Raw genomic sequence first — 26,042 nt, 5'->3', positions numbered from 1 at the left:
CATCCATACACACACACACACACACACACCCAACCCAGGTTCTAAAAGAATAAAACAAAGTTTATTTTAAAACTTTATTTCTGCAAAGCCAATCAAGAAGTGTTGGAGGGAAAAAGTGTAAAAGTTATTCTTGCATATTGAGGAACAGCAAGCACTTAGTTTGAGAAAACAAGGACTTAAAATAGTTGAATCAAAGGCAGTACCCTGCTACTGTATTTTAAAACAACGGCTGATGATCTTTCTTAAGCAACATTTCTTTCTTCCCTAAAAGCTACAATATGATACAGTACGCAATAGCTCACTTGAAAGTGCTAGGATCAGAAGGTAAAGAACGCCATATGCCACCCCACTTAGACTTCCTACTATACAATGCCATTTTGGCGCTTGATAAATCAAGCATTTGTGTAGCATTACATTCAACAGAAACGTTTCTCGAACTTTGGGTTTAAGATCCTTGCCCCTCCAGTTCCGATGTTGTGACATCTGACTCTTCATCATTGTAAATATTTTCAGCCTGGAGATAACCAAATAAAATCAGAGGTAAAACTCCCCAAAGATTTTACAAGACTGTCTAAAAATAGCATTCACTAGTTCTATCCAGATTTTAGCTGTTACTGGTCAGCATGATTTAGTGCTGGAAATTAAATGTGGACACATTTTAGGGTAAACTTAGTTTCCTTTTTGTTTTACCCCCAAAGACTAATACATTTCATGAGGAAAAGGCAGGCAGGCCAGTGTTCTCAAAAATTATTTGCCAGCATGTAACTCCACACATACACCTAGCTGCCCATGCACTACTACTACAGTTATCCATAAAAGGTGTTTTCCAAAAGCATTTCAGACACTTCGATGGAGCGATAGCCCTGAAGTGCTTAGTGCGCATCACCACAGAACTCAGTATCTCAGTGTGAACACACGTTTCCTCCCGTATCCTTCATGCCTATGACACATCAGACACTGGACATGGAGCAGTGATGCCAAGAGCCCAGCTGATAAAAGGCGTAACGATCATAAAAATCGGAGCAGGTGCTATGTCTACATCAACATGTGCACAGATTTCTCCCAACCCAACAGGTGCATATTGAACTAAAGACTGCTGTTAAAATGGAAAAAGGTCTTTTAAGACTTTCTATAAATGTCTGATATAATATGTACCTAAATGTTTGATATATGTCTATTACATTATATCATTAGTAAAATCTCTCCAAGATAGTCATTGAGGAAAAATAAATACTTTAGGCTCACCATTTGCCATATCTGCATGATGTTATCCTCGGACACCGAGCAAATGACCCAAGGCTCATTGGGGTTCCAACTAAAATCTGATATCTTGGCGGTGTGTCCTCCATGAATAAACTGTCAATAAGAAGAAAAAAAGCCTTGGTTTCACATCTCATGTTAGAAGTTAGTTTTTAGAGCATCAGTCTTGTTAACGGGTCACTGAACTGCAGTTTGGAGTGAGGTTGGTACAGGCTTAGTAAGCCAGCCCTCCACCACTCTTGATTTTGCCAACTTCCAAACCCTCCAAAAAGGTGATAGGATAGTACAACGAACGCCTGGATAACGTTCACCTAGGTTCCCCAAATACTGTTTTGTTAACACACCACCTGCTGAGCCACCACAAAGTTGCAGACAGCACACCTAACCCCTAAATACTTGAGCCTGCATCACCGAAAACAAAGGACATTTTCCTTCACGACCACAGTGCCGTTTCCATAGCTAATATAATTAACACTAAAATTCTGCCTCATTAGCAAATATATAGTTAGATACAAATATTCAAGGTAATACATTTCCAGGATGTCTTATATTACATACTCTTTCCTAAAACTGGCCCACCTGGAGTCTCCTGGTTCCTCTGTGGCCCCCTGAAGGATCCCCTTCTCCCCCTTACTAGTGGAAAGGGATACTTCTCAGCCATCCTTCAATCTCTCCAAGGCACACTGCCCCAAGGCTGGGGGAAAAAAAGAATTCTCGGGACTCCAGGAAGTCCCCCATAAGGGCTAAACCGAGGTATTTGCTAAGAATTGCTGAAGCGGGCAGTCTTACTTCCTGCACTGGGCCTTATTTATCTTAGAATTAAGATTCAGAAGAAACAATTCTTGGGACTTCCTTGGTGGTCCAGTGGTTAAGACTCCATGCTTCCACTGCAGGGGGCACAGGTTCGATCCCTGGTCAGGGAACTAAGATCCCACATGTCACGCAGCGCGGCCAAAAAAAAAAGAGGACTTCCCTGGTGGCACAGTGGTTACGAATCCGCTTGCCAATGCAGGGGACACAGGTTCGGGCCCTGGTCTGGGAAAATCCCACGTGCCACGGAGCAACTAAACCCGTGCGCCACAACTACTGAGCCTGTGCTCTAGAGCCCGTGCTCTGCAACAAGAGAAGCCCGCACACCGGAACAAAGAGTAGCCCCTGCTCACTGCAACTCGAGAAAAAGCCTGCGCGCAGCAACCAAGACCCAGTGTAGCCCAAAAAAATAAAAATTAAAAAAAAGAAGAAACAATTTTCACATGGAGAATATGAATACTTTGTTATGAACTGGTAAGTCACCCTTCCTGACATAAAGTCAGATTTGACTCTAGTTTGACAATGAGGTCTATCTCCACCAATTAGGTTATATGCAATGTAACTATTTTACCTAGTAATTTAGTTTAAAAATTAAGATGGGATAAACAGCTTTTAAAAATAGTCATAAAGGGGACATAAATGAAAATCCTTTCAGACCACAGGCTTGGAATATACACAGGAGTCATTAAATCAAGACATTGTTATATTTAAATTCTTGTTAGTATCCAGTTTACTACACTTACATGTCCCTGATTTCAGACTCTCATGAAAAAAGCAGCAAAATACTAGTGGATTTTGTCAAGGCCCATGAAACTGTTACAGAGACATTATATACAAATACACTGTCCTCTCGCTGCAATATCAAAAAATAGCAGGAAACCTTGAAAACATTATATACTAAGTGCAAGGATCAGTCACAAAAGACCACATACTGTAGGATTCCTGTCATACGAAACGTCTAGAACAGGCAAATCTAGAGAGATAGAAAGTAGATTAGTGGTAGCCAGGGGCTCACAAAAGAAGACTGGGAAGTGATGGTTAAAGGGTACAATTTCTTTTTGAGGTAACAAAAATATTCTGAAATTGACTTGTGGTGATGGTTGTCCAACTCTATGAACATAGTAAAAATCACTGAAGTGTATACTTCAGTGAACTGTATGATCTGTAAATTATATCTCAGTAAGCGTTAACAAAGTAAAAAAAAAAGAAAAAAGTAAAAATGGTTGGTAGCAACACCTTAGCTAAAAAAAGACTTAAAAAATTTACGAGGCCCTGCATCACAAAACAGACTTCTCAGATTAAGACACCCAATACAGAATACAGCATTTAGATGCTGTCATCTGTCTATGGTAGCACTTTATTGAGAAATACTATAAGCAGCAGAAGTATTAACACTGAACATGCTAGTACGTTGGGCACGGTAACACACAGGACAAGGAGTAGGGGGTCTCGGATGTCCATACTATGTGGCATCTAGTGAACATCTTCTGTGTGCAGGGCTCATCCTCAATGACCTTCTTTACCTTTTAAAAGTGGTGGGCAAAGCCCAAGCATTCCAAAAATCACTACTGGCCTAAGAGCTAAATATACGTTACAGAGGAACGAGCGATTATCTGCCAAATGACTGGTGGAGACAAATGTTGAATTCAGAGTGAGAACAAAGAACCATTACCAAGTCTGGCAATGATTCATAGAAAAGTGACCTGAAGTGTACAATGAAGGACTCAGAGTCAGGAAGGATGAGGACAAATACCACCATGCAAACCTTCAAAGGGCCAAGGAGATGCCAAGGTAATTTAATTAGGAATGGGAGGAATATGGTGCGCACTGTTGGCATCAAGACGGAGGAAGCATTCATTTTTCTGAGCAGGGAACTTCGTCAGGTCATTAAGCTTTTCCATACTGTTAGAAAGTGTTAAGTATTGCTAACTGCATATCAGTGCCCCTCACCCCCAAACCCTCAGAAACATCATAATTGAGAGAATCAGTGAGGAATTATTATACACTATTTTCCAGGAGCCTAAATTATTCTCAGTGAAACATTGCTACTGGGCTCTATTTACTATTTTCAATAAATGTCAAAACTCTATCACAATAACCTCCAAGGCCTCCAGTTTGAAATCATCTTCAAGAGCTAGAATTTGAAGTTCTTGACTCATTTTCCAGATACATGAAACAATGACAAATAGTCCAATCTGCATATGACATTTCATCTTGCATTAAGAAAAGCCAATATATACCAGGAGTTCTGGAGGCCCATCTTCTGCATCTTCTGCTGATTGTTCTTCTCCAATTTTGCTATTGAGAAAGAACATAATGCCTTCATTACTGAAATTCTTCTAGCATCAATGTTTGCAAAGCCAGCATCAGCCCAGAAATCCCATCCTAAAACACACACTCTAAAAGCAACTTATTTCTCTAGTGTTATTGGTTAGAGTTTTTGTATTAATTATTTGATGGGAGGGTGGGGTGTTTACTTCCTGGAAATGGTAGTAAGAGCCGTTCATAACTGAAGCTGAAGAATAGAAATTATTGTTAATAAATATTAACATTCATTCAGTATTTTAACTGAGGTGTTTCCTGCATTAGGATTAAAAGGTGAAAAGAATATAAAATATCTACAGAAGAACTGATGCCCAGTCCCTGCACTTCACTCTTAAAGCCTTTTTCATCCCAGGAGTGAAATACAATTACACATCAGTACTGTAGATGTGTCTAAAGATATGACAACAAAACGACTTTAACTATGGAATGTATAAGCCAAGGAAAGGTTAAGTTTTAATTTTTTCTTATCTTAAAAACTTCAATTTGTAGAATGTGCTGCCAGCAGTTCCAACAGTGAAATCACTCGTTACACACCAATCATCAGCCCTGATACCTAGGTACACAGGTGGACTTTCCTAGTAATAGCTGCTAAAAAAAAAAAACCACAGCCAAAATACACAACTTTCCATGTGCTAGACTTTTTCTTTCCAATAAAACTAATCAAACAAACCAAACACATGGGACTGCTAGACAATGATGTTTATCCTCCCACTGTCAGGAGTACAATCGCTAACATCGACCAGTTTAATCCATAATTTTATCTAATGTATTCTTTTAGCAGCAAGCAAGACACGAATGAACTTTAAGAAGAAATTATACAATGCCTGCAAATTTATTTACGGCACCCCTAAGGACAGTCCAGTTGCCAGGACATCAGACTTTCAAACCTTGCTGCACCAATTCATACAACACTGTAGTTTTTGTTTAAGGTTTCTAATTTTAGTACTAAAATTGTTTTCAAGTAAAACAAAAATCACTCAAATGTCTGTTTTAAAGATTCTCTGCATTTTCAAGCATCTATCACAGCCAGAGTTTGTTCCATAAGAACACAGAACATTAGGTGTTTAGCAGTTTTACAACACAAGCATTTTATTCTGCAGTGTCTCTATTCCATACACTGAAAAGTGGGTCTACTGTCCCTGTAAGTAAGGCAGCCTTGACTAAAAACTTAGTCCACTTCAAAGCAACAGAGGTAGGAAAGAAGTTACTTTCAGGAATTTAATGATTTAAATTTGAGATAAGGACATCTTACAGAGATGTATGTAACGGAACATTATTAATGGCTCTAAAGGCTCAAAAAAAGCAAAGGAGTCTGAAATTCTTGCAATAGCAACTCTGCAGTCAAGGAACTTTAAGAATTGGGAGCAAGTCTTTACACAGTGAGCGCCCAGAAGAACTTAAGATCTCTGACAGCACGAGCTGTGCTTATCCTGTTCCCAAGTTTACCCCAGCAGTTACACAACTCACAGTGGGAGCTCATACCTGCAAAAAGAACCAATGAAAACACAGAAGAGCAAATGGTAAAAAAAAACTGAGAAAGACTAGTCCTGCAGGTGTACGTGTGACCCAAGGAGACATGAACAGCTAATGTCTTTACCCCCTTCTACAGCAGAAGTGTTTTCAATGCCATCATTTTGATGTTGAAACACACATGCACCCCCGCCCTGACTTCAGTCCTAATTATCAATAGAAAAACAAAACTCACATATGCATAAATTTACTTTACAGTCCATTTGCTGATTCACTTCTATTTTATGGAACAAAGACTCTTCAGGAAGGTACTTAAAATTAATATTAGACTTATTAAACTGGGGTTAGCAAGTTGCTCTTCTAGTTTATGAATTACTACATAATCTGCCAGATTAGCATATTTATGCAATTTCTTGTCACCAGATACTGAGTTACCTTAAATCCCACACGTTCAGGCGGCGATCAGTACCACTTGAAGCCAGAATAGTTTCGTTATGTGGAGACCAGTGGACCTAGCAATACATATTTGAAAATGTAAAGAATCATCCGTTCCTAGGTTTGTGGATATTGTTCTAATCCTTGACATTTTCCCATTCCGTGTTCTATACCCTCTCCTTGGCCTACAAGCCCTCACCCTCTTTGTCCTGTCCCTTCAGGTACTCTTTTTTTCTTTTAAACACCTTTATTGCAGTATAATTACTTTACAATGGTGTGTTAGTTTCTGCTTTATAACAAAGTGAATCAGCTATACATATACATATATCCCCACATCCCCTCCCTCTTGCATCTCCCTCCCACCCTCCCTATCCCACCCCTCTAGGTGGTCACAAAGCAATGAGCTGATCTCCCTGTGCCATGTGGCTGCTTCCCACTAGCTATCTATTTTACGTTTGGTAGTGTATATATGTCCATGCCACTCTCACTTCGTCCCAGCTTACCCTTCCCCCTCCCCGTATCCTCAAGTCCATGCTCTAGTGGGTCTATATTTATACTCGTCTTACCCCTAGGTTCTTCATGACCTTTTTTCTTTTCTTAGATTCCATATATATGTGTTAGCATACGGTATTTGTTTTTCTGACTTACTTCATTCTGTATGACAGACTCTAGGTCCATCCACTTCACTACAAATAACTCAATTCTGTTGGACCATCTCCTCAGCTTGCCCCCAGGAAGGTCATACTCCCCAACACAAGGGAACTCAGCTAGGGGTCCAAATAAACTTATTCAGCCCCAAAACCATCACAGAAGCTTTTAACATTTTCAATGAAGTATATTTTAGCCTATGCAAATCTGTTTTAAACCACATACAAGATATTTTTCACTAGAGGACCCACCATGCTGATATACCTTAAGGGAAGAATCCTTGGATTTCACTTCTTAAATTTTTATTGACTTATTTTATTGATTGATTGCCGTGCCACACGGCTTGCGTGAACTCACTTCCCCGACCAGGGACTGAACCCAGGCCATAGTAGTGACAGTGCCGAATGCTAACCACTAGACCACCAGGAAACTCCCTTCACTTTTTAAACTGATCCTATTTTGCAAGGTTTTTTTCTTCTACTTCTGAACTAATAGTTTCTAAAAAGCTCCAAGTTATTTCTCACTAGTTAACTTACACAGGAGAAGAGGAGCTTTCAAAAATAAACAACAGGGACTCCCCTGGCGGTCCAGTGGTTAGGACTCTGCGCTTTCACTGCTGAGGGCGTGGGTTCAACCCCTGGTCGGGGAACTAAGATCCTGCAAGTCACAAAGTGCAGACAAACAAAACAAAACAACAACAAAAAAACAATGCCCACTGCCCATGAAAAAAATTTTTTGATTTCCCTCTACCAAAACGTTACTAAAATCTGACAGAGACATCAGAAAACTGTCACATACCTGGAAAATTTCATCTTTATGAGATTCGAAGGTATGGAGTTTCAATTTTAAATTACGCAGATCCCATAAAGCTACAGTCTGAAGAAAAATAAACGAAAAGGAATTCATGTCTGCACTTTACATAAGAATTTTAAAATATTGCAGTAACAAGACCACTGGGTTTGTAAACACCAAGTATGCAAAAACTTAGAAACCTTATCCGCAGAGCCAGTTGCGAGAATGAACTCGCTGTAGGGATTGAACGACAGGCAATTGACCTCGGCGGTGTGCGCATCAACCAGGTGGCTCGGCTTGGAGGTGGTGTTGGACCTGGTGTCCCATCTAAAACACAAAGGTACAAGGCACACAGCACACGAGCAGGCTGCTCAACCCGACCCAGCCTCTCTCCCCAACGCTCGGCACCCACACCAGCACCACTCCACGCCACTGTTCTCTCACTAACTCGCCCCTTCAGGGACACCAACCACGCAGAGTTGGACTTCCAACCACTAAGTGATATGTGCTAAACCTGCGCAAAACAAACTAGGGCTATTTCTGCTTTCTTGTTCCTTAGGTTCCTGTCTGGATTACCAGCTATTTCAAGCATACACAAAATACTACATAAAGAAAAATGTAACAATTTGATACCTACAACCTAGCCTTGTCAAATTTCCGTGTTTTGCTTTGTTTGCCTCAGATACTAGTTTATGAGATAAAAAGCATTCCAGGCAGTTGAATGCAGCCCCGTGGCCATGCCTTGATGCAATCACTCTCTCCCTCAACTTCAATGCAAACCACCCTGATCCCAATTTTGATACATACCACTGCCCTAAGCATGTTTCTTTGTGTGTACATACCTGTTTTCCTTTCTTTTTCTAAATAAAAAGTTGTGTTCAATCATACAGCACAGTAACTTTTATATAAAAAGGCCATACTTACTTGCAGTTTGTTATGTCAATTATACCTCACTAAAGCTATTTTTTTCTTTTTTTTTTTTTGAAGGCCAAGACATAATTACAAAAAAAAGAAATCAAACCACAGGCCACCACAATCACTGATGGTCATTCAGGACACCCATATAATGAGACCCCACTGAATTTTCCACCTTACATCATAAGTTTCTGATCATCAGCAACAGATCCAAACAATGATTCATGCAGCAGGTGCCAGGCCACATCCTCTACAACAGCCGAGTGGCCAGTAAAAATCGCTTTAGCATCCACAATTTTGCCTTCCTTTGGTCCTGCATTAATATCCCACAGACAGACAGTCTGAAGAAGGAACAAAACAAGTTATAAGATACTGAATTTAAATGCTAACACCTTATTTAAAACACCTTTATTAAAAACAAAACTACTTAACTATATAAAAGTTACACATAAACACGAGAAGGAAATATAAACAAAAGTGAAGCTTCATAAACAGAAGAGTGTATTGGTACAGCTTCCAGAATCTGAGATGCAGAGGGCAAGGAAGATACAGTGTAACAGGGACAGGAAGACAGCATGGTGGCAGGCAAGAAATTCAAGATAGAGTTTCCACCTACATACATTCAGTCAAGTATCTAAAATTCACCCAGATTACACAACACAACACTGAGAGCCTGGTGTTCGGTATCTACTGAACAGAAATGCACATCTTAAAACTTAACGCTGGGTTGGGAGACTGGGAATTAAAACTAAAATATGCCTCTTAAAAAGCAAAAGCCTTTGGACAAGTCTCACTTCATGGCAGAAACCACAACACACATCAGGAAGTGCAAAAGGTGAATGACCTAGGAACCCCTACGAGGCTCCTGGAAGACGCCACAGGGCCTGCCCAGACCCCAAAGATCACAGATCAGCAGGCTCTGGGAGTTTAGTCTCTTCTTAACATCTCATCATAAAAATAGTTGAGAAAAGTCTTATGTTTCTATGAAAAAATACTGCAAGCTATAGCACAATGATTCTCATCTCAATGGTTTAAAACAAGAGGTAATTCCATTAAGCTATATTCGACCTAATTCCACTGACACTAGTATCAGCTTCATCTCTTTATAAATCACTTTTTTTTTTTTTTACCTGAAAGGGTTTCTGTTACATAATACACACGGCCCTTAGTCTCTGCTGGTACTTGCACAATTTACATGCACGGAAGAGAAGGAACGTGTGGAACTCCTGCCATCACCTGCTCCTCACCTCAGAAGGATCCTGGGAACATTAGCAAGATGCCTGGCATATGTGGAGCCCTTGGGAAACGTCAGCTATTAATTATGACTAGCAACTCCCAGCCTAGTGTCTTCAAAAAGTACTAGCAGTTACGTTCCTGAGTATAACCCATCCTCCCTGTTGGGAGGATGTTCACTTTGAGGGAAACAAAGGAAAGCTTCCTTCCAGAGAACTGAGGTAGACCCTTGCTTCCCAGCCTCCCTTGGAGCATGGTTGCAAGAACATGACATGGGCTCAATCATCTGACCAGGTCTTCGAATTCTGAACAGCAACAAAGGAGAATCTGTTCTGATGATTGGGGGGTGGGGGTGTTACATCCACTTTCCAAGGGTGGCAAGAGTGACATCCTCACTGGCCTAATTTGGGTCAATGACCCGGCCTCCCCTCTTTTCCAGACCATTTTCTAGCCGCCACAGCACTTCTTTGAGCTACCCTACCCAATGCCCTTCCAATCAATTCCTTTTCTGTTTAAATCAGCCAGCACCATCTTTGCAGCCACCAAGGAAAATAGTTATGGAAGTTCTCAAAAAAAGTAAAAATGGAACTACATGATCCAGCAATCCCACTTGGGTATTTATGCAAAGAAAACGAAAACACTAACTCGAAAAGATACATGCACCCCCATGTTCACTGTGGCATTATTTACAATAGCCAAGACAAGGAAACAACCTAAGTATCCATCAATGCATGAATGGATAAAGATGTGCTGTATATACGCAATGGAATACTACTCAGCCATAAAAAGAGGAAATCTTGTCATCTGTGACAACATGAACTTTGAGGGCAGTATGCTAAGCGAAATAAGTTAGAGAAAGACAAATACCACATGATCTCTCTTATATATGGAAACTTAAAAACAACGACAACAAAAAACAAGCTCATAGACACAAAGAACAGATTGGTGGTTGCCAGGGGTGAAGGGTGGGAGAAATAGGTGAAGGGGATATACATTTATTTTTTAAAAACAAATTAAAAGAGATATTTTTTAAAAGATCACTCAAAAAATGCACCTGAAGAATATCCTTAAAAACAAAAAACAAAAATAGTAAAAATTTTAAATTTACAAAAAGGTAGAGAAAAATTATAGAAGACAAAACAAAACCATCAGCCAGAGTTGGTTTTGGTTGCTTGTAACTAAACAATCTTGACTGGGCCAATTGCCTACTTTCAGTATTTCAAAAAGCTGAACAGAAATTGCAATTAACAGTCATATAAAGAAGGTGTGCGATGTGACAGGCCCTGTTCTAGGTATGGGGATATACTAAGGAAGAAGGCAAGGAGCCTTCTCTCACAAAGCTGACATAAAACGCTAACTGTGGCCAAGTTACATGAGCTTTCAAAAGCTCCAGAAGTCTACTCTCGGCTTGTACTTGGGAGTCATACCAGACACTTTAGGCTTACAGCATGGGAACCATGAAAGAAAATATGGGGCTGTTAGTGTCAAGAATGCTACAAACGTTGATCTATAATAAATTAACAAGATCACTTTGCATTTGTGTGGTACTTTTCATTGTTAATTGAAACACTTTATATTAAAAGATGCCAAGGCAACTCAACAGGGAAAGATTGGCTGGGAAAGCTAGATAGCCACACACAGAGGATGAAGTTGGACCCTTACACCTCACACCATATCAAAATGGATCAAAGACCTAAATATAAGAGCTAAAACTGTAAAATTCTTAGAAAAAACATAGGTGTAAATTTTTGTGATGTTGGATTATGTAATGGTTTCTTAGGTATGGTTTCAAAGCCAAAAGTGACATAAAATATATAAACTGAACTCAAAATTTAAAACTTCTGGGCTTCAGAGGAAATCATCAAAAAAGTGAAAAGGGGCTTCCCTGGTGGCGCAGTGGTTGAGAGTCCGCCTGCCGATGCAGGGGACACGGGTTCGTGCCCCAGTCCGGGAAGATCCCACATGCCGCGGAGCGGCTGGGCCCGTGAGCCATGGCCGCTGAGCCTGCGCGTCCGGAGCCTGTGCTCCGCAATGGGAGAGGCCACAGCAGTGAGAGGCCCGTGTACCGCAAAAAGAAAAAAAAAAGTGAAAAGACAACCCAAAGAATGGGAGAAATTTTTTAAAAATCATATATCTGATAAAGGACTTGAATCTAGAATATATAAAGCACTCTCAATGAAAAACAAAATGAAAATGGACAAAGGATTTCAATACAAATTTTTCCAAAGATGGTACAGAAACGGCCAGTAAGCACATGAAAAGACGCTCAACACCATTAGTACATGTAAGTCAAAACCACAATGAAATACCATTTCACACCCTCTAGAATGGCTATAATAAAGACAGACCATAACAAGTGTTGGTGAGGACATGGAGAAACTGGAACCCTCGTACATTGTTGGTAGGAATGTGAAGTGGTGCAGCTGCTTTGGAAAACAGTTTGGCAGTTCTTCAAACAGCTAAACATAAAGTTACCACATGACTCAGTAATTCAACTCCTAGGTGACTACCCAAGAGACATGAAAACATATCTACACAAAAACCTGTACAAAAATGTTCACAGTAGCAATACTCAAAGTAGCCCCAAGGGGAAACAACCCAAATGTCTATCAACTGATAAATGAATAAATTGTGGTATATCTATATAGTGGAGTATTGTTCAGCCATAAAAAGGGATGAAGTACCGACACTGCTTTCACATGGATGAACCTTGAAAACATTAATGCTAAATAAAAGCAGCCAGACAGAAAGAGCCGCATACTATATGATTCCATTTATATGAAATATGAAGAAAAGACAAATCTTTAGATTGAAAGTAAACTAGTGGTTGCCAGGAGCTGGGGGAAGGAAGGAGTGAGGAGTGACTGTTTAATGGGTATGGAGTTACTTTTTGTGACATTTGATGAAAATGTTTTAGAATTAGATAGTAGTGATGGTTTCACAACTTTGTAAATATACTAAAACCCACAGAATTGTACACTTAAAAAACAGTATAAAAAAACCAAAAACCAAAAAACAACTAAACTAAAATGTAATTTATATTAATCAGGCCTCACAAACACTTTAAAGAGTCTCCATTACAGAGGTCCACTTTTAAATAATGGGACACCTTTTGCCCACTTTCCTTCCACTCTAAGGCTGCTTCAAAAGAGCCTTGTGGAATTCTAAGGCTCCAAAAGGGCAGTGTGATAACCATTTCTCTAAATCCTGTGGAAATGTTATCACAACAATCAGTATTATCTTAGAAAACCTTTCATCTATCAGTCTCCATCAGTGCAGAGCTGTCCGTGACACAGTCTTTAACTCTCAGTGCATGAGTAGATTAGGAAGAATAGGTTTCTCACATGGTCGTCAGATGCACTTAAGAGATGTCCACTCAAATTAGAATTCCAAGAAAGACCATAGCCTTCCTTTTGGTGGCCTCTTAACCTAAGATCAGGATTACATTCTCCACTTGGGTCTAAAAAAAAAAAAAAAAAAAAAAAGGAAGAAAGAAAAGAAAAGAAAAAAAAGAAAAAGAAATACATTAACTACTAAGTGATTATCTGTTTATCAGAACTGGTAAGAGCAAATTCCCACTCCTGAGTGAGCCGTAACATTTATCATAACGCCTGGAAAAGCACCCCACACAAGCAAGGACTTGGTTTCACCCACGACTACCCTGAAAAGCTGTTCTCTGTGCTTCATTTCAAATACTCAATGCAAACCAGGTCTCGTGACCATAAAATGACTTGTTCCTTTGCAAAACCTAGTACTAAGCTCTAACACAAAATACTGAAAACTATACCAGCCCACAAATTTACATGGTGACAAACCACCCCAGCTCCAAGTCAAATTTTAAAAACATTTTTGTGAGGAAATAGTTAACACAGCAGGTCTGGCTGTTCAGTCCTTGCATGTCTCCAAGGTAGCCTGCAACCATGACTGACCTAGCCAGCCCCTGGGAATGTGACCCTCACAAAATTCTTCATGTCGCCGTCTGATGAAGCTCTGTATGCCCAGAGCAGTGGGGCATGCTGTGGCAGCTTGTCGAGACCTGTAGGATTCTTGAGCAAGATTCATGATGCATCTGGCTTCACTGCTGCGGTCCTGAGTTTCCCTTACCATGGCTGGTCACAGAGCAGAATGTACCTGTGTGACCAGACCTCCATAAAATCCCAAGACACTGAGACTCAAATGGGCTTCCCTGGGCAGAGATTTTTATGCCCCTGTGGTATGTGGCCCCAGAGGAGAAGGATTCACAAGTCTATGCCTGACCTCTCTGGACTCTGCCTGATGTGTATCTTTCTCCTCCTGTCTTTGCTCTGTATCTTTTGCTATAATAAACCTTAGCCAGATTTTATTCCCGTTTTTTTGTTCTATATCCTTTGCTCTAATAAACTTTAGCCAGGAATAGAATAACCTGCTGTGAGGTCCTTCTGTTAAATCACTGAACTTGAACATGGTTTTGGGACCCCTGAAACAATTTCTAAACCTTTAAAAATTAAGAGTATACTAGTTTGAATGACGTCAAAGCAATTATCATTTTGAATCAAGAAGAAAGGTCAAGCAATGGTCTGACTTTATTACTACATACCTGGCTTAGCAGGGTGCTTTGTATAGTCAAAAACCAGCACGTCAGAAGACGGCGTTTTTGTAGCAATGATGTGAGGATTCTGCGGCATGTAACGAGCACGGTTTACTTCTCCTTCGTGGTTAATTTTAATTTCACATTCAATTTTTCCTGTTACAGAACCAAAGCCACCAAATTCTAATGTGAGAAGAAAGAAATAAACACATACACTTACGATTAAAATTCACAAGTCACTCAGTTTAATCAACCTGAGATTTTAATCTGACAGAATACAACACAAATTGACAAGAGAGAGAGAGGGCGTGCAAGCACACAAAAATATAGGCTCACTTGGCACTTGGAATTAATTTATTCTCGAAGCCCATGTGAATTGGAAAATGTTGATACCTATTTTATGCAGTTCAGTTCCACCTTGGACTTAAAACATTTAAAAATCAGCTTCTTTCAGTTGTGAAGATGATGTAATTATTCACAAAAATTCAAATAACCACACAATTAACACACCTCAGCCTTTTAGTTCAAATACAACTCATTTGGAAGTGCTGAGATTAGAATTGTATTTTAGATTTCATTAAGACAGATTCATCCTCAGGAGTATGAACACTCCTTGAGTCTAAAGTCAAAAACATCCTCATATCGGAAATCTAACTAACACCCACCCAATCCCAAGACAGACAGACAGACACACACACACACACACGTACGTCAGTTCCACCAGAATCCTTGAACACTTTCAATCCAGTTGAACATGTCGGTTCAACTGCTAGTGGAGTGCCAAAGCTAAAATGAGTGGGCTAACCTCTCTATCTGGTGTAGGAATATGACTACAATGTTAAATAGTTATTAAAAAGGCTTTGGGAAAAAAAAGAAAAAGAAAAAAAAAGGCCTTGGAAAAGTGAGAAGGCCACATAAAAAGTGTAACTTCGGAGCAGAAGCAATGTGATAGCAGAAAGAATACAAGTAGAGAACATCTAAGCAGATAATAGCAAACAAGAACATTTTCTTTTTTGTGCTCATAGATAAAAATCTGAATTAGTTGTTGATTTGTAAAACTTCGGAGGCTTCACATTATAACTGTTACTTCTTCCTGACCTATATCTCTTCTCCTTTGTACATTCCTTTTTAACTCACCCTGTGTCTCAGGTCAAGTAACACTAACTCAAATGCCTAATGAAACCAGGCAGGTAACAACTAAAACAGACTGGCTGGGGCCTGATGAAAACACACCGAAAGCAGTAAGCCATTTCTCAGTTTCAGCCAGGCCTTGCTATGTGGGAACGCTTAAGCAACACTAGCTCCCATGACTTACTATCAGAATTTAGCCATTCTTGGGAATTCCCTGGCAGTCCAGTGGTCAGGACTCAGTGCTTTCACTTCAGGGCCCGGGTTTGATCCTTGGTTGGGGAACTAAGATCCCGCAAGCCATGGGGCCGGGGGTGGGGGGGATGGGGGGAAGAATTTAGCCATTCTTCTCTATGGCAAACACTGCTTACTATTTCTGAGGCTCAAAGTCACAGCCCATTTCACACAACTCCTCTCACACAACCATACGCAATCACCCATTTCCCTCTTAGCAATTCCCCTTCCCATCGAGTCAATGGAAGAAAATGCCTCAGCCTTTCCAAGACACCCCTCCTGATCCTATCACCTGCCACCTCCAGAGACCCTGCTCCAAAGCTGCCGCTTTTATATTTTCAATCTCCCACCACTGTGGACCCCAAGGAGTCTTTCTCACCCTTCTGCTACAAAGATACTCAAGTTTCCAAATTCCTTTAGTGAAAACAAACTCAACAGCTCTCCTTTAATAAAAACTGGGCTTCCAGGTAAGATTTACTGTGTACACAGGGCTTTGTCTTCTCAAACTCAAAAGGAAAAGCTTGAAAAATCACTATCTTAATGACAACAGTATGCATTAAAAATACCATAACTGAAAATTTTAAAAGGTGTTAACTGTGAATTATTGTAGTCACTTGTTAGAATGTAATTCACTGGACAAGTTACTAATAATAATATCTCCATGTATTATGCACAGAGACTAATTCTTAAGCTGAAAGTCCAATTAAGTACATAGTTTAGGACTAACAGCCATTAAAATTTTTCTGATTAAAACAATATTTACAGGGCCTCCCTGGTGGCGCAGTGGTTGAGAGTCCGCCTGCCGATGCAGGGGATACGGGTTCGTGCCCCGATCTGGGAGGATCCCATATGCCGCGGAGCGGCTGGGCCCGTGAGCCATGGCCGCTGAGCCTGCGCGTCCGGAGCCTGTGCTCCGCAACGGGAGAGGCCACGACAGTGAGAGGCCCGCATACCGCAAAAAGAAAAAAAAAAAACAAAAAAAAACCAATATTTACAGAAATAATGCATAAGGTTGTAGGGTAGTGGACTATGAATTGTGGAAGTGGTAAACTGAGTAAATCATTTTGGAAAAGGTTTATATTAAGTTGACAATGAATATACCACACATCTCAGCAATTCCACTCCACTACATAAATTCTCCCACGTGTACGAGGAGATGGGACAAGGATGTTCACTGAAGCATTGCTCATAACAGCAAAACACCCACAAACATACAATCCAACTGCCCCTTGATAGAAGAATAAATTGAGGTTTAAGCATAATGGAATGCCATACGGTTGTTAAAAGAATGACCTAGACACTTACATAGTATACACAGATAAAACTGAATGAAAAAAGCAAACTGCAAAACAACATTATGTATGTTTATTACTGTATGAGTAATAAAAATACAAATAGTTGAAAATGACACACTAATTTCAGGATAGTGATGAATTCTGGAGAAGAAAGCAAGGAGGAATGGAGCAGGGGTGGCAGGACTTTAGCTAAAAAGTAGAATTTTGTTTTCAATAAGAAAGCTCTATTCAACCATTTGGGGCTGTGGGGAAAGCACTAACCCAGCAGGTCTGGTTGCTTAGCCCTCACAGCTCTGACGGACACTGGGCCCATGACTGACCCTTGACCAACTCCTGGGAACATGGACCTCAGAATGTTCTCGATGTCACTGATGGGTTGATTTTGTGGTGTACACCTGAAGCAAGGGACCATGCTGTACCAGTTTGTCAGGGTTGCCTTGCACAAATATCAAGATTGATGATATGCACCTGATTTCATTACGGGGGTCCCGAGTTTCAGCTGTCATGGCTGGCTGCCAATATGATGTGCCTACAAAACCAACCGCCATGAAAGACTGAGACCCTGACCCTCGAACGGGTTTCCGTGAGCAGAGATAGTCCACACGTGTCCCTGTCGTTTGCTGCCAGAGGGCAAGCACATCTTGTGTGGCCCTGGATGAGACTTGTGCTGGACCTCTGTAGACTCCCTGATGCATATCTTTTTCCTGCTGCTTTTGTTCTGTATTTTTCATTGTAACAAACTTTAGCCATGAGCATAATCTGCTGAGTCTTATGAGTCCTCCTAGCAAAATCACCAAACTTGGGTGGTTGTGGGAATACCAAAACAGGGGAATGTATGTTTGGATTGGGGGATGGGAGTCAACAGCTTCCATAAAAAACCCACTATTAACTGTTTGGTGTAAATGCCTCCTGACTTTTTCCTATGCCTACACCAACACATATTCTTACTGTTACCAAAACACTTACTATAATCACACATACCAGTTACTCACTTTATCTTGGAAACCTTTCCATACCAGTGCATACAGATTTATCTCCCTGTCTGTCTGTAAAATTCAAAGTTAGCTCATTCTTAGTAACTGCTGCACAGTATTTCAAACATACCATAATGTGTTTGACCAACTTCCTATGAACTAACATCTGGGTTGCTAGGTTGAGCCTAATTTTTCAATCTTGCAAATAATGCTACTGTAAAATCCTTGTGTGCATGTGGGTGAGTAGTTCTGTAGGATAAAGCCCTAGAAGTTAAACTGCTGGGCCAAAACACATTAGTACAACGTTTTAATAACATATAATTAGAGGCCTATTCCTTGACACCAATGCTGGAATATATGGTATACCTACCACCCTTCTCACTGTCACAGTGGGAAGCATCAAACTGTGCATCATCATTCGGAATATGGACTCGAGCAACCACGAGATGATTCTGCTCATCAGATGTGTGAGTCCCCAGCACTAGCCAATGAAGGGCATAATCCTTTCCTTCTGGTCTGTTTAGGAAAGAAAGAAAGTCATACTAATCCTTTAAGAAATCAGTTGCTAACAAATCCAGTCCATCACCCATTCCCATGTTCATAAATCATGACTTCTTGCCTAAAAAAAATCTTCAATTTTAAATACACTAGTTGTTTCTGGTTTCTGAGTAAGAGGCAACAAAGTAGAATGGAAAAAATAAAGTGCTGAGTCAGAAAAACTGGGTTTAAATCCTGGCTCAAACTAAAATTAGTTATATGCAATTCCTTAAATCACAACTTCCCTGTGGGCCTCAGTTTCTTCACCTAAACAACAGGTTATGAGTGAAAATGGCACTATGTGAAAACTCCTTGTTTATAGTTATGGTGCTTAAAGCTTATAAAATAGGCATTCTCATTTTTATGGGAGAGGGGAGGTGGGTCTTTGTTACCCTATTCTGTGGAAACTCACTTTGTGGCTGAAGAAATCACTGATGCCTCTTGGCACCCTGGTCCAAGATATGATTTTGCATCTGCAACTATTAACAATGCTTAAGCAATGATTCTGCATCTGTATCGGTATCTATTAACAATGCTTTCCCATTTGTACTATCTAGAAGAGCAATTTTCACCTGTGTTCCATGGTCCCATCTCAGTAAGGAAGGCTGAGAAGTAAGGCTCTGGGCCCCAGCATCAGACAGCCTAGACTATTTATCTGTTTCTAAATTCCAGTTGCACAAAGGATTCAGTGGTTTAGAAAAAAGGTTTGTGGGTTACTTCTAGGCATGTAATTTATTAATAACTGGGCTTCCCTGGTGGCGCAGTAGTTAAGAATCCGACTGCCAATGCAAGGGACACGGGTTCGAGCCCTGGCCCAGGAAGATCCCACATGTCGCGGAGCAACTAAGGCCAGGCACCACAACTACTGACTCTGTGCTCTAGAGCCCGAAAGCCACAACTACTGAAGCCGACGTGCCTGGAGCCTGTGCTCCGCAACGAGAAGCCCGCGCACCGCAACAAAGAGCAGCCCCTGTTCACCACAACTAGAGAAAGCCCACATGCAGCAATGAAGACCCAACGCAGATAAAAGTGAATAAATTTATTTTTAAAAATCTATTAATAACTAAAAAATACAAGATGAAATTTTACCAATATTTGGCTTAGGGTAAAAAACAGCAATATATACACAAAAGCTCCAAGAACAGAATAAGGCAGCCATGGCTAAGCAACAGCAGTTTATCTGAAAAAAGACATGGGTCTGAGTTGACGCACATTCAGTGACCAAGAATACGATGTGGCTATCAAAAAAGGTAACTAATTTCATCTTAGATGAACTTATATAGGGAAGAAGGCAAAACACATAAGCATTCACTCACTTATTTTTAACTGGAAAAACCACACTTAGAAAATTAGGCTCTAGCAATGTACTTTAGGAGGATTTACACAAAATGAAACCGTTACAAGGAATAGTGGCTTAAAATGAAAGAGAACCTAAACATATCTCATGAGAACCGTTTGAAAAGAAATAGGAATACTTGAAGAAAGGAGGCAGCACAGAGCAATGTTAGGACTGACATAAAAGGAAGAAAGTGACTTCTTTTTTTTTTTTTTTTTTTGCGGTACGCGGGCCTCTCACTGTTGTGGCCTCTCCCGTTGCGGAGCACAGGCTCCGGACGCGCAGGCTCAGCGGCCATGGCTCACGGGCCCAGCCGCTCCGCGGCATGTGGGATCTTCCCGGACCGGGGCAAGAACCCGTGTCCCTTGCAGCGGCAGGCGGACTCTCAACCACTGCGCCACCAGGGAAGCCCCTATGACTTCTTTTTAATGGCATTAAGCAGAAAAAACTAAGACCAGCAGGTAAAGTTACAGGTTAAACACGTCAATCCATCATACGACCTTTCTAAGGAGCAGGACCACAAGATGGACTAGAGGGTCTGAAAAACTCCTTTTCACTCTAAAATTCAATTATTCTGGTATCCCCTGACCCGATCATCATATAAGGATTTTTCTTTTTACTACAAATTCTTTCATCTCCATCATTAAAATACAAGCCTATTTTCCTGAGCCAATCAATATCTATTTTCCTCCAAATACTGGATGCACCTAAGGCTGCAGAAGCACTCATTATAAAAGACCATGTGCATTTTCAGTGCCAGAATCCTTTAACCACTTTAACTCTACTGCTAAGACATTCACCCAACAATCACAGATTATCACAAGGTTATTCTCAGTAGCACTGCCTGAAGCAGCGAAAGACTGAAAACAAATATCCATCAATAAGGAACTGGTGACATAAATTATAGCATATCCATAAACGGAATTTTATGGAGCCCTTAAATCAAAAGAACATATATCTAAGTATGCTGATAGGAAAAAAGTCTCCAATATAAACTTCTAATTAAAAAGTCAAGTGAATTGGGAATTCTCTGGTAGTCCAGTGGTTAGGACTCCATGCTTCCACTGCAGGGGGCACGGTCAGGGAACTAAGATGCAAAGTCAAGTCAACAACTTGCTACCAGAAAAAAAGATGGAGGGACATAGCATGTGCTTCTTCATGCTGGCAGGATGGATAAGAAATCGCAACCAAGGACTGCCTCCGCTCTGGGTAAGGGAACTAGGAGAACAGAGGATGTGGAAGGGGGACTTATGCAGTTTTGTATCATCTGAGTTTGAATGTATACACAGGTTTTTAGGTAGAGAGCAAGTCTTAACATGTTTAAGAAATTATCCAATTAAGAGATATGAAATAATGATCTAGCAGTTTTGAAAAATAGTTTCTTAGAGATACCTAAATAAAGAATTTAAAGAGACAAATCAATTATATGGATGATCACCTAAGTGAATTTAAGGACAACAGCCTAGAAAGTGCAAGTAATCATTCGGAAGCATGCTGTATGTAGGCAGAAGGCCAGCCTGATGAGGTTGAGTTGAGCTTGGCTCTCAAAGAGCCAGGCTATAAGAGTAGCCAACATTTTTACTGTCCTACATAGTGACCCTACATAGTGACGAAACACAATCACAGTCCCTTCATACCCCAAACAGAACCCTGCAAAGCACCAGACAGCCATCCTCAACACTCAAGAATGCAGGCTGGCTGGCATTTTCTTGCATTCCCAGAGCCACTGCACGTCCCACAACCAGATCCCACTTCTTTGCATGCAAAGAACACCATGGAATACATATTTAGTTAAAGTATTTTCTGTTAAGTTCCTGAGTGTTAATATAAAAGTAATATCTGAGGGGCTTCCCTGGTGGCACAGTGGTTAAGAATCCGCCTGCCAATGCAGGGGACATGGGTTCGAGCCCTGGTCTGGGAAGATCCCACATGCCATGGAGCAACTAAGCCTGTGCACCACAACTGCTGAGCCTGCGCTCTAGAGCCTGTGAGCCACAACTACTGAGCCTGTGCGCCGCAACTACTGAAGCCCACGTGCCTAGAGCCCGTGCTCCGCAACGAGAAGCCACTGCAATGAGAAGCCCGCACACTGCAAATAAGAGTAGCCCCTGCTCACTGCAACTAGAGAAAGCCTGCGCACAGCAACAAAGACCCAAAGCAGCCAAAAATAAAAATAAAAAATAAATAAATTTAAAAAAGTAATATCTGGGCTGAGAACACACAGATCTATAACTTTAAAATCTTTACGCAAAACATGTTATAGGTAACATTTTAAAAAGACTTCAGTATATTACTCAGCCATAAAAAAATGAAACTGAATTATTTGTAGTGAGGTGGATGGACCTAGAGTCTGTCATACCGAGTGAAGTTAAGTCAGAAAGAGAAAAACAAACACTGTATGCTAACACATAGATATGGAATCTAAAAAAAAAAAAAGTCATGAAGAACGTAGGGGCAGGACGGGAATAAAGACGCAGATCTACTAGAAAATGAACTTAAGGACACGGGGAGGGGGAAGGGTAAACTGGGACAAAGTGAGAGTGGCATGGACATATAGACACTAGCAAATGTAAAACCGATAGCTAGTGAGAAGCAGCCACATACCACAAGGAGATCAGCTCGGTGCTTTGTGACCGCCTAGAGGGGTGGGATAGGGAGGGTGGGAGGAGGGAGACGCAAGACGGAGGAGATACGGGAACATATGTATATGTACAGCTGATTCACTTTGTTATACAGCAGAAACTAACACACCATTGTAAAGCAATTATACTCCAATAAAGATGTTTAAATAAATAAATAAATAAAAATAAAAAGACTTCAGTAAACAGCATTCATTGAAATACAAATGGAAAAAGAGATATTCCACCCTAACAAATGATTTCTGAATAGGAAAGGGTGGGAGAATTACCACCAGTCACCATTTACTGTGTACTCACTCTGCGCCAGCACTTAAACATGCATTATCTTATTTACTTCCTCAAGTGTAGGCTGTCAGAACCATTAGCACCTCCATTTACGGACCAGACTACTCCAGGATAGAGACTGACCAACTTGCCCTAATTCACGAAGCTAAGCAGCAAGGGGCAGAATTCAAAGTCACGTCTCTAACTTTAAAGCCTCGGCTCTTTTCTACGGTTAGAGTAGGTCAAAAGATCCAAGGAAATGTAAATCATTTGCTTAACAGGAAGACACAAAGAGTCAAATGCACATGATGCTCTAAGCCAGAACCTCAATACCCTTAAGCATTTGATGGTCAAAGTTATAAATGTCAAGGATTAGAAACCTCCACTATTTAGTTCTTGGCTCTTCTTCCCACATCTGCATATTTACATTGAGATTTTTGGGAGGCCCAGTGGACTTCCCTAACTGTATGGAAGTCAATATTCACATATGGAAAATCTGGCCATCATATGAAGAGTTTTTTACTCTTCATATTGAAGGTAATTACTATTCAAATTGAAGGTAATTTACTCTTATTTTTAAAAGCTGTTGCAAAATCCCCTCTCTAGAGTAGAGTTTGATTAATCCTCATTAAGTTATATGCTCACAATACTCAAAATTTAATACACTTTTAAAGTACAAGGCCACGCGCACCGCAACGAGTAGCCCCCGCTTGCCACAACTAGAGAAAAGCCTGCGCGCAGCAATGAAGACCCAACGCAACCATAAATAAATAAATAAATAAATAAATTTATATTAAAAAAATAATAAAGTACAAGGCCAAGTTCCTACTAGGAAAAGTGCAACTGTATGAGAAAGATAACCTAGTGCAGAGGTTGCCTAAACTCTGGGGGCCACCTGGTTTGGGTTTGAAAGCCTGTTCCACCACTTACCAGCTGTGTGATCTGGGGCATGTTACGTCATATCTCAGCCCCAGTTTCCACATGATTAAAAAAAAAGAACGGGCTTCCCTGGTGGCACAGTGGTTGAGAGTCCGCCTGCCGATGCAGGGGACACAGGTTCGTGCCCCGGTCCGGGAGGATCCCACATGCCGCGGAGCGGCTGGGCCCGTGAGCCATGACCACTGAGCCTGAGCGTCCGGAGCCTATGCTCTGCTACGGGAGGGGCCACAGCAGTGAGAGGCCCGCATACCGCAAAAAAAAAAAAAAAAAAAAAAGAACGATAAAAAGTAATTATTGTACTGTTGTATTAAACCAAATAATAGGACATAAAGCTCTTCAGATGCGCCAGGCCCTGTTCTAAGTGCTCAATAAACGTCAGCAATTATTACCAGAGAAATTTTACAAAGAGGTGCAAAGAACACTCATAAAAACCAACAGCAACCTCAAAGTGTATCCCATACTATAAGCCAACACCACCTTTTCGTTGAACTGCTGCTAAATTCTCTTCACCCTTGCCAATTAAAACGTATTCATTTTGGGGGCTGGTTACAAGGATGTATTCACTTTGTAAAAATTCATCAAGCCACACACTTATGATTTGTGCACTTTTCTGTACACATGCTATTTTCCCATAAAGTTATAAAGAAATCCATTAGTCTGGGGCCCAAAGAAATGCTGATCTATATTTAAGTCCAAGAAATGTCAAATATATCCAGCGCATCCTACATATATCATTAATCTCACAACAGATTCTTTGTCCCCTTTTAACGCCACATTTATACGTCAGAAACCACCCCATAAATCGCTTAAGTCCTGAAAATAAAAATCACCTGCCACATCACGCAAGGTCTAAATTGATTACTTGCGTATGTTCTATGTATAAAACGCCAAAAAAAGACAAACTAGGAAATTCAAGTCAATAGTTAAATTTATGTGAAATAAAAGTTACCAGAAACCCTTACTTAGTCACTTCAGGAAGCCACTGAACGGTAAGGCTCGGCCACTGAAGAGCATGGGTCATAACCAGGTCATACAGAAATGGTGTATTCTTCTTCCAGATTTTATATTCTTCATTGATGACACGCTCCTCCACAGTATCTTCAAACACTGAAATTTGGAGAAAGCCCACACGATTAAGTGGCTGAGAGGGACTGGAGTCAGAATCTCCACTGGAGGTCACCTCGAGACGGCCACACCTAATCTCCTCTTTCCCTTTACCTCTAATTTGGACACGAACAACCAACTGCTCTTCCAGAACGTGGAGAGAATATTAACACCAGGGAGCTTATTTTTTGCACTTTAAAATCAATACCGCATGCGTATACAAAATTGGGTAATTACACAGACATCGCAATTGTTTTGCAGGTTACAGCTGTTCGCACCTGTTCCAAGATGACGACCCGTATGTAGAGGACCTCCCCGACCCACCCGGCGAGACGAATCCACGTGTAGCAGAAACCCATCAGCCCGCTCCCTCCATCCCCCACCAGGAGAGGCCTCTGATCCCACGAAGCCCGCGTCGGCAGCCATAAGCCAGCGGGTTCCAGAATCCCCCGGACAAGGGCCGCGACCCCGAGGCGGTCGACGCGCGCGCGTGTTAGGAGGCGCCGTGCCCGCTTTCCGGCGGCAGAGGCCGCCTCCGCCCGGGGGCCTAGGAAGCGCCGCCGCTGGAGGGGGGTGGCGGGAGGGGAGGGTGGCGGGAAGGGGGCCCAACCCGCGGCCCCACGCCCGGCTCCGGAAGTGCTCGGAGCCCTCCGCGCCGCGGCCCCGTCCCGCGTAGGCCCCTCGAGCCGCGCGCCGAGCCTCGCGCCCGGCCCCGCCCCCTGCTCCTCACGCCAATTCGCGCCTTTCGCCGGCGCGTGCCACGGCCTCGCACGCCCGCCGCCCCCCGCCGCCCGGCGCGCGTCGCTCCACAGGGCCTCTTACTCTCTTTACTCGCCATCTTGCGTCGGGTGTTCGCCCCTCGCCGCCTCCTCGGACTCCCCTTGCTAGCCAAGAGCAGCCCAACCGCAGGCGCTCCTGCCTTTCCCAGGCACGTCACACACTTCTAGCTCTCGAAGCCTGAGCTCCGTCTTACAGCCTGGGTGCTCCCCAGACGCTGCGTCCTCCTCTCTCGCCTCCTCCCCGCTTACGGGTACCGAGGTCTGAGGCGCTCTTCTCTCTCTCTCCAAACTTGGAACGAGACTTTTCAACCCGCGCCTCCCAGCCCGCCCAGGCAGCTGAGCGCAGGCGCATCCGCCC

At 41.7% G+C, this 26,042-nt stretch overlaps 1 protein-coding gene across 1 annotated transcript; it reads right to left on the bottom strand.

The window, feature by feature from the left end:
- Positions 1-60: 60 nt before the first annotated feature.
- Positions 61-26,042, bottom strand: RBBP7 (RB binding protein 7, chromatin remodeling factor). The gene is made up of 12 exons (XM_060087400.1): positions 25,728-26,042; positions 24,764-24,908; positions 18,457-18,602; positions 14,465-14,638; positions 13,233-13,348; positions 8,836-8,996; positions 7,941-8,067; positions 7,747-7,824; positions 6,301-6,377; positions 4,311-4,368; positions 1,246-1,356; positions 61-514 (listed from the first exon to the last, which is right to left on the bottom strand). Exons 1-12 carry the CDS (start codon positions 25,741-25,743, stop codon positions 446-448), a joined length of 1,278 nt encoding a protein of 425 aa, XP_059943383.1. The 5' UTR covers positions 25,744-26,042; the 3' UTR covers positions 61-445.

This window comes from Mesoplodon densirostris, chromosome X (genome assembly GCF_025265405.1).
Source record: "Mesoplodon densirostris isolate mMesDen1 chromosome X, mMesDen1 primary haplotype, whole genome shotgun sequence".
Lineage (NCBI taxonomy): Eukaryota > Metazoa > Chordata > Mammalia > Artiodactyla > Ziphiidae > Mesoplodon > Mesoplodon densirostris.
This window is presented reverse-complemented; position numbering and strand designations above follow the sequence as displayed.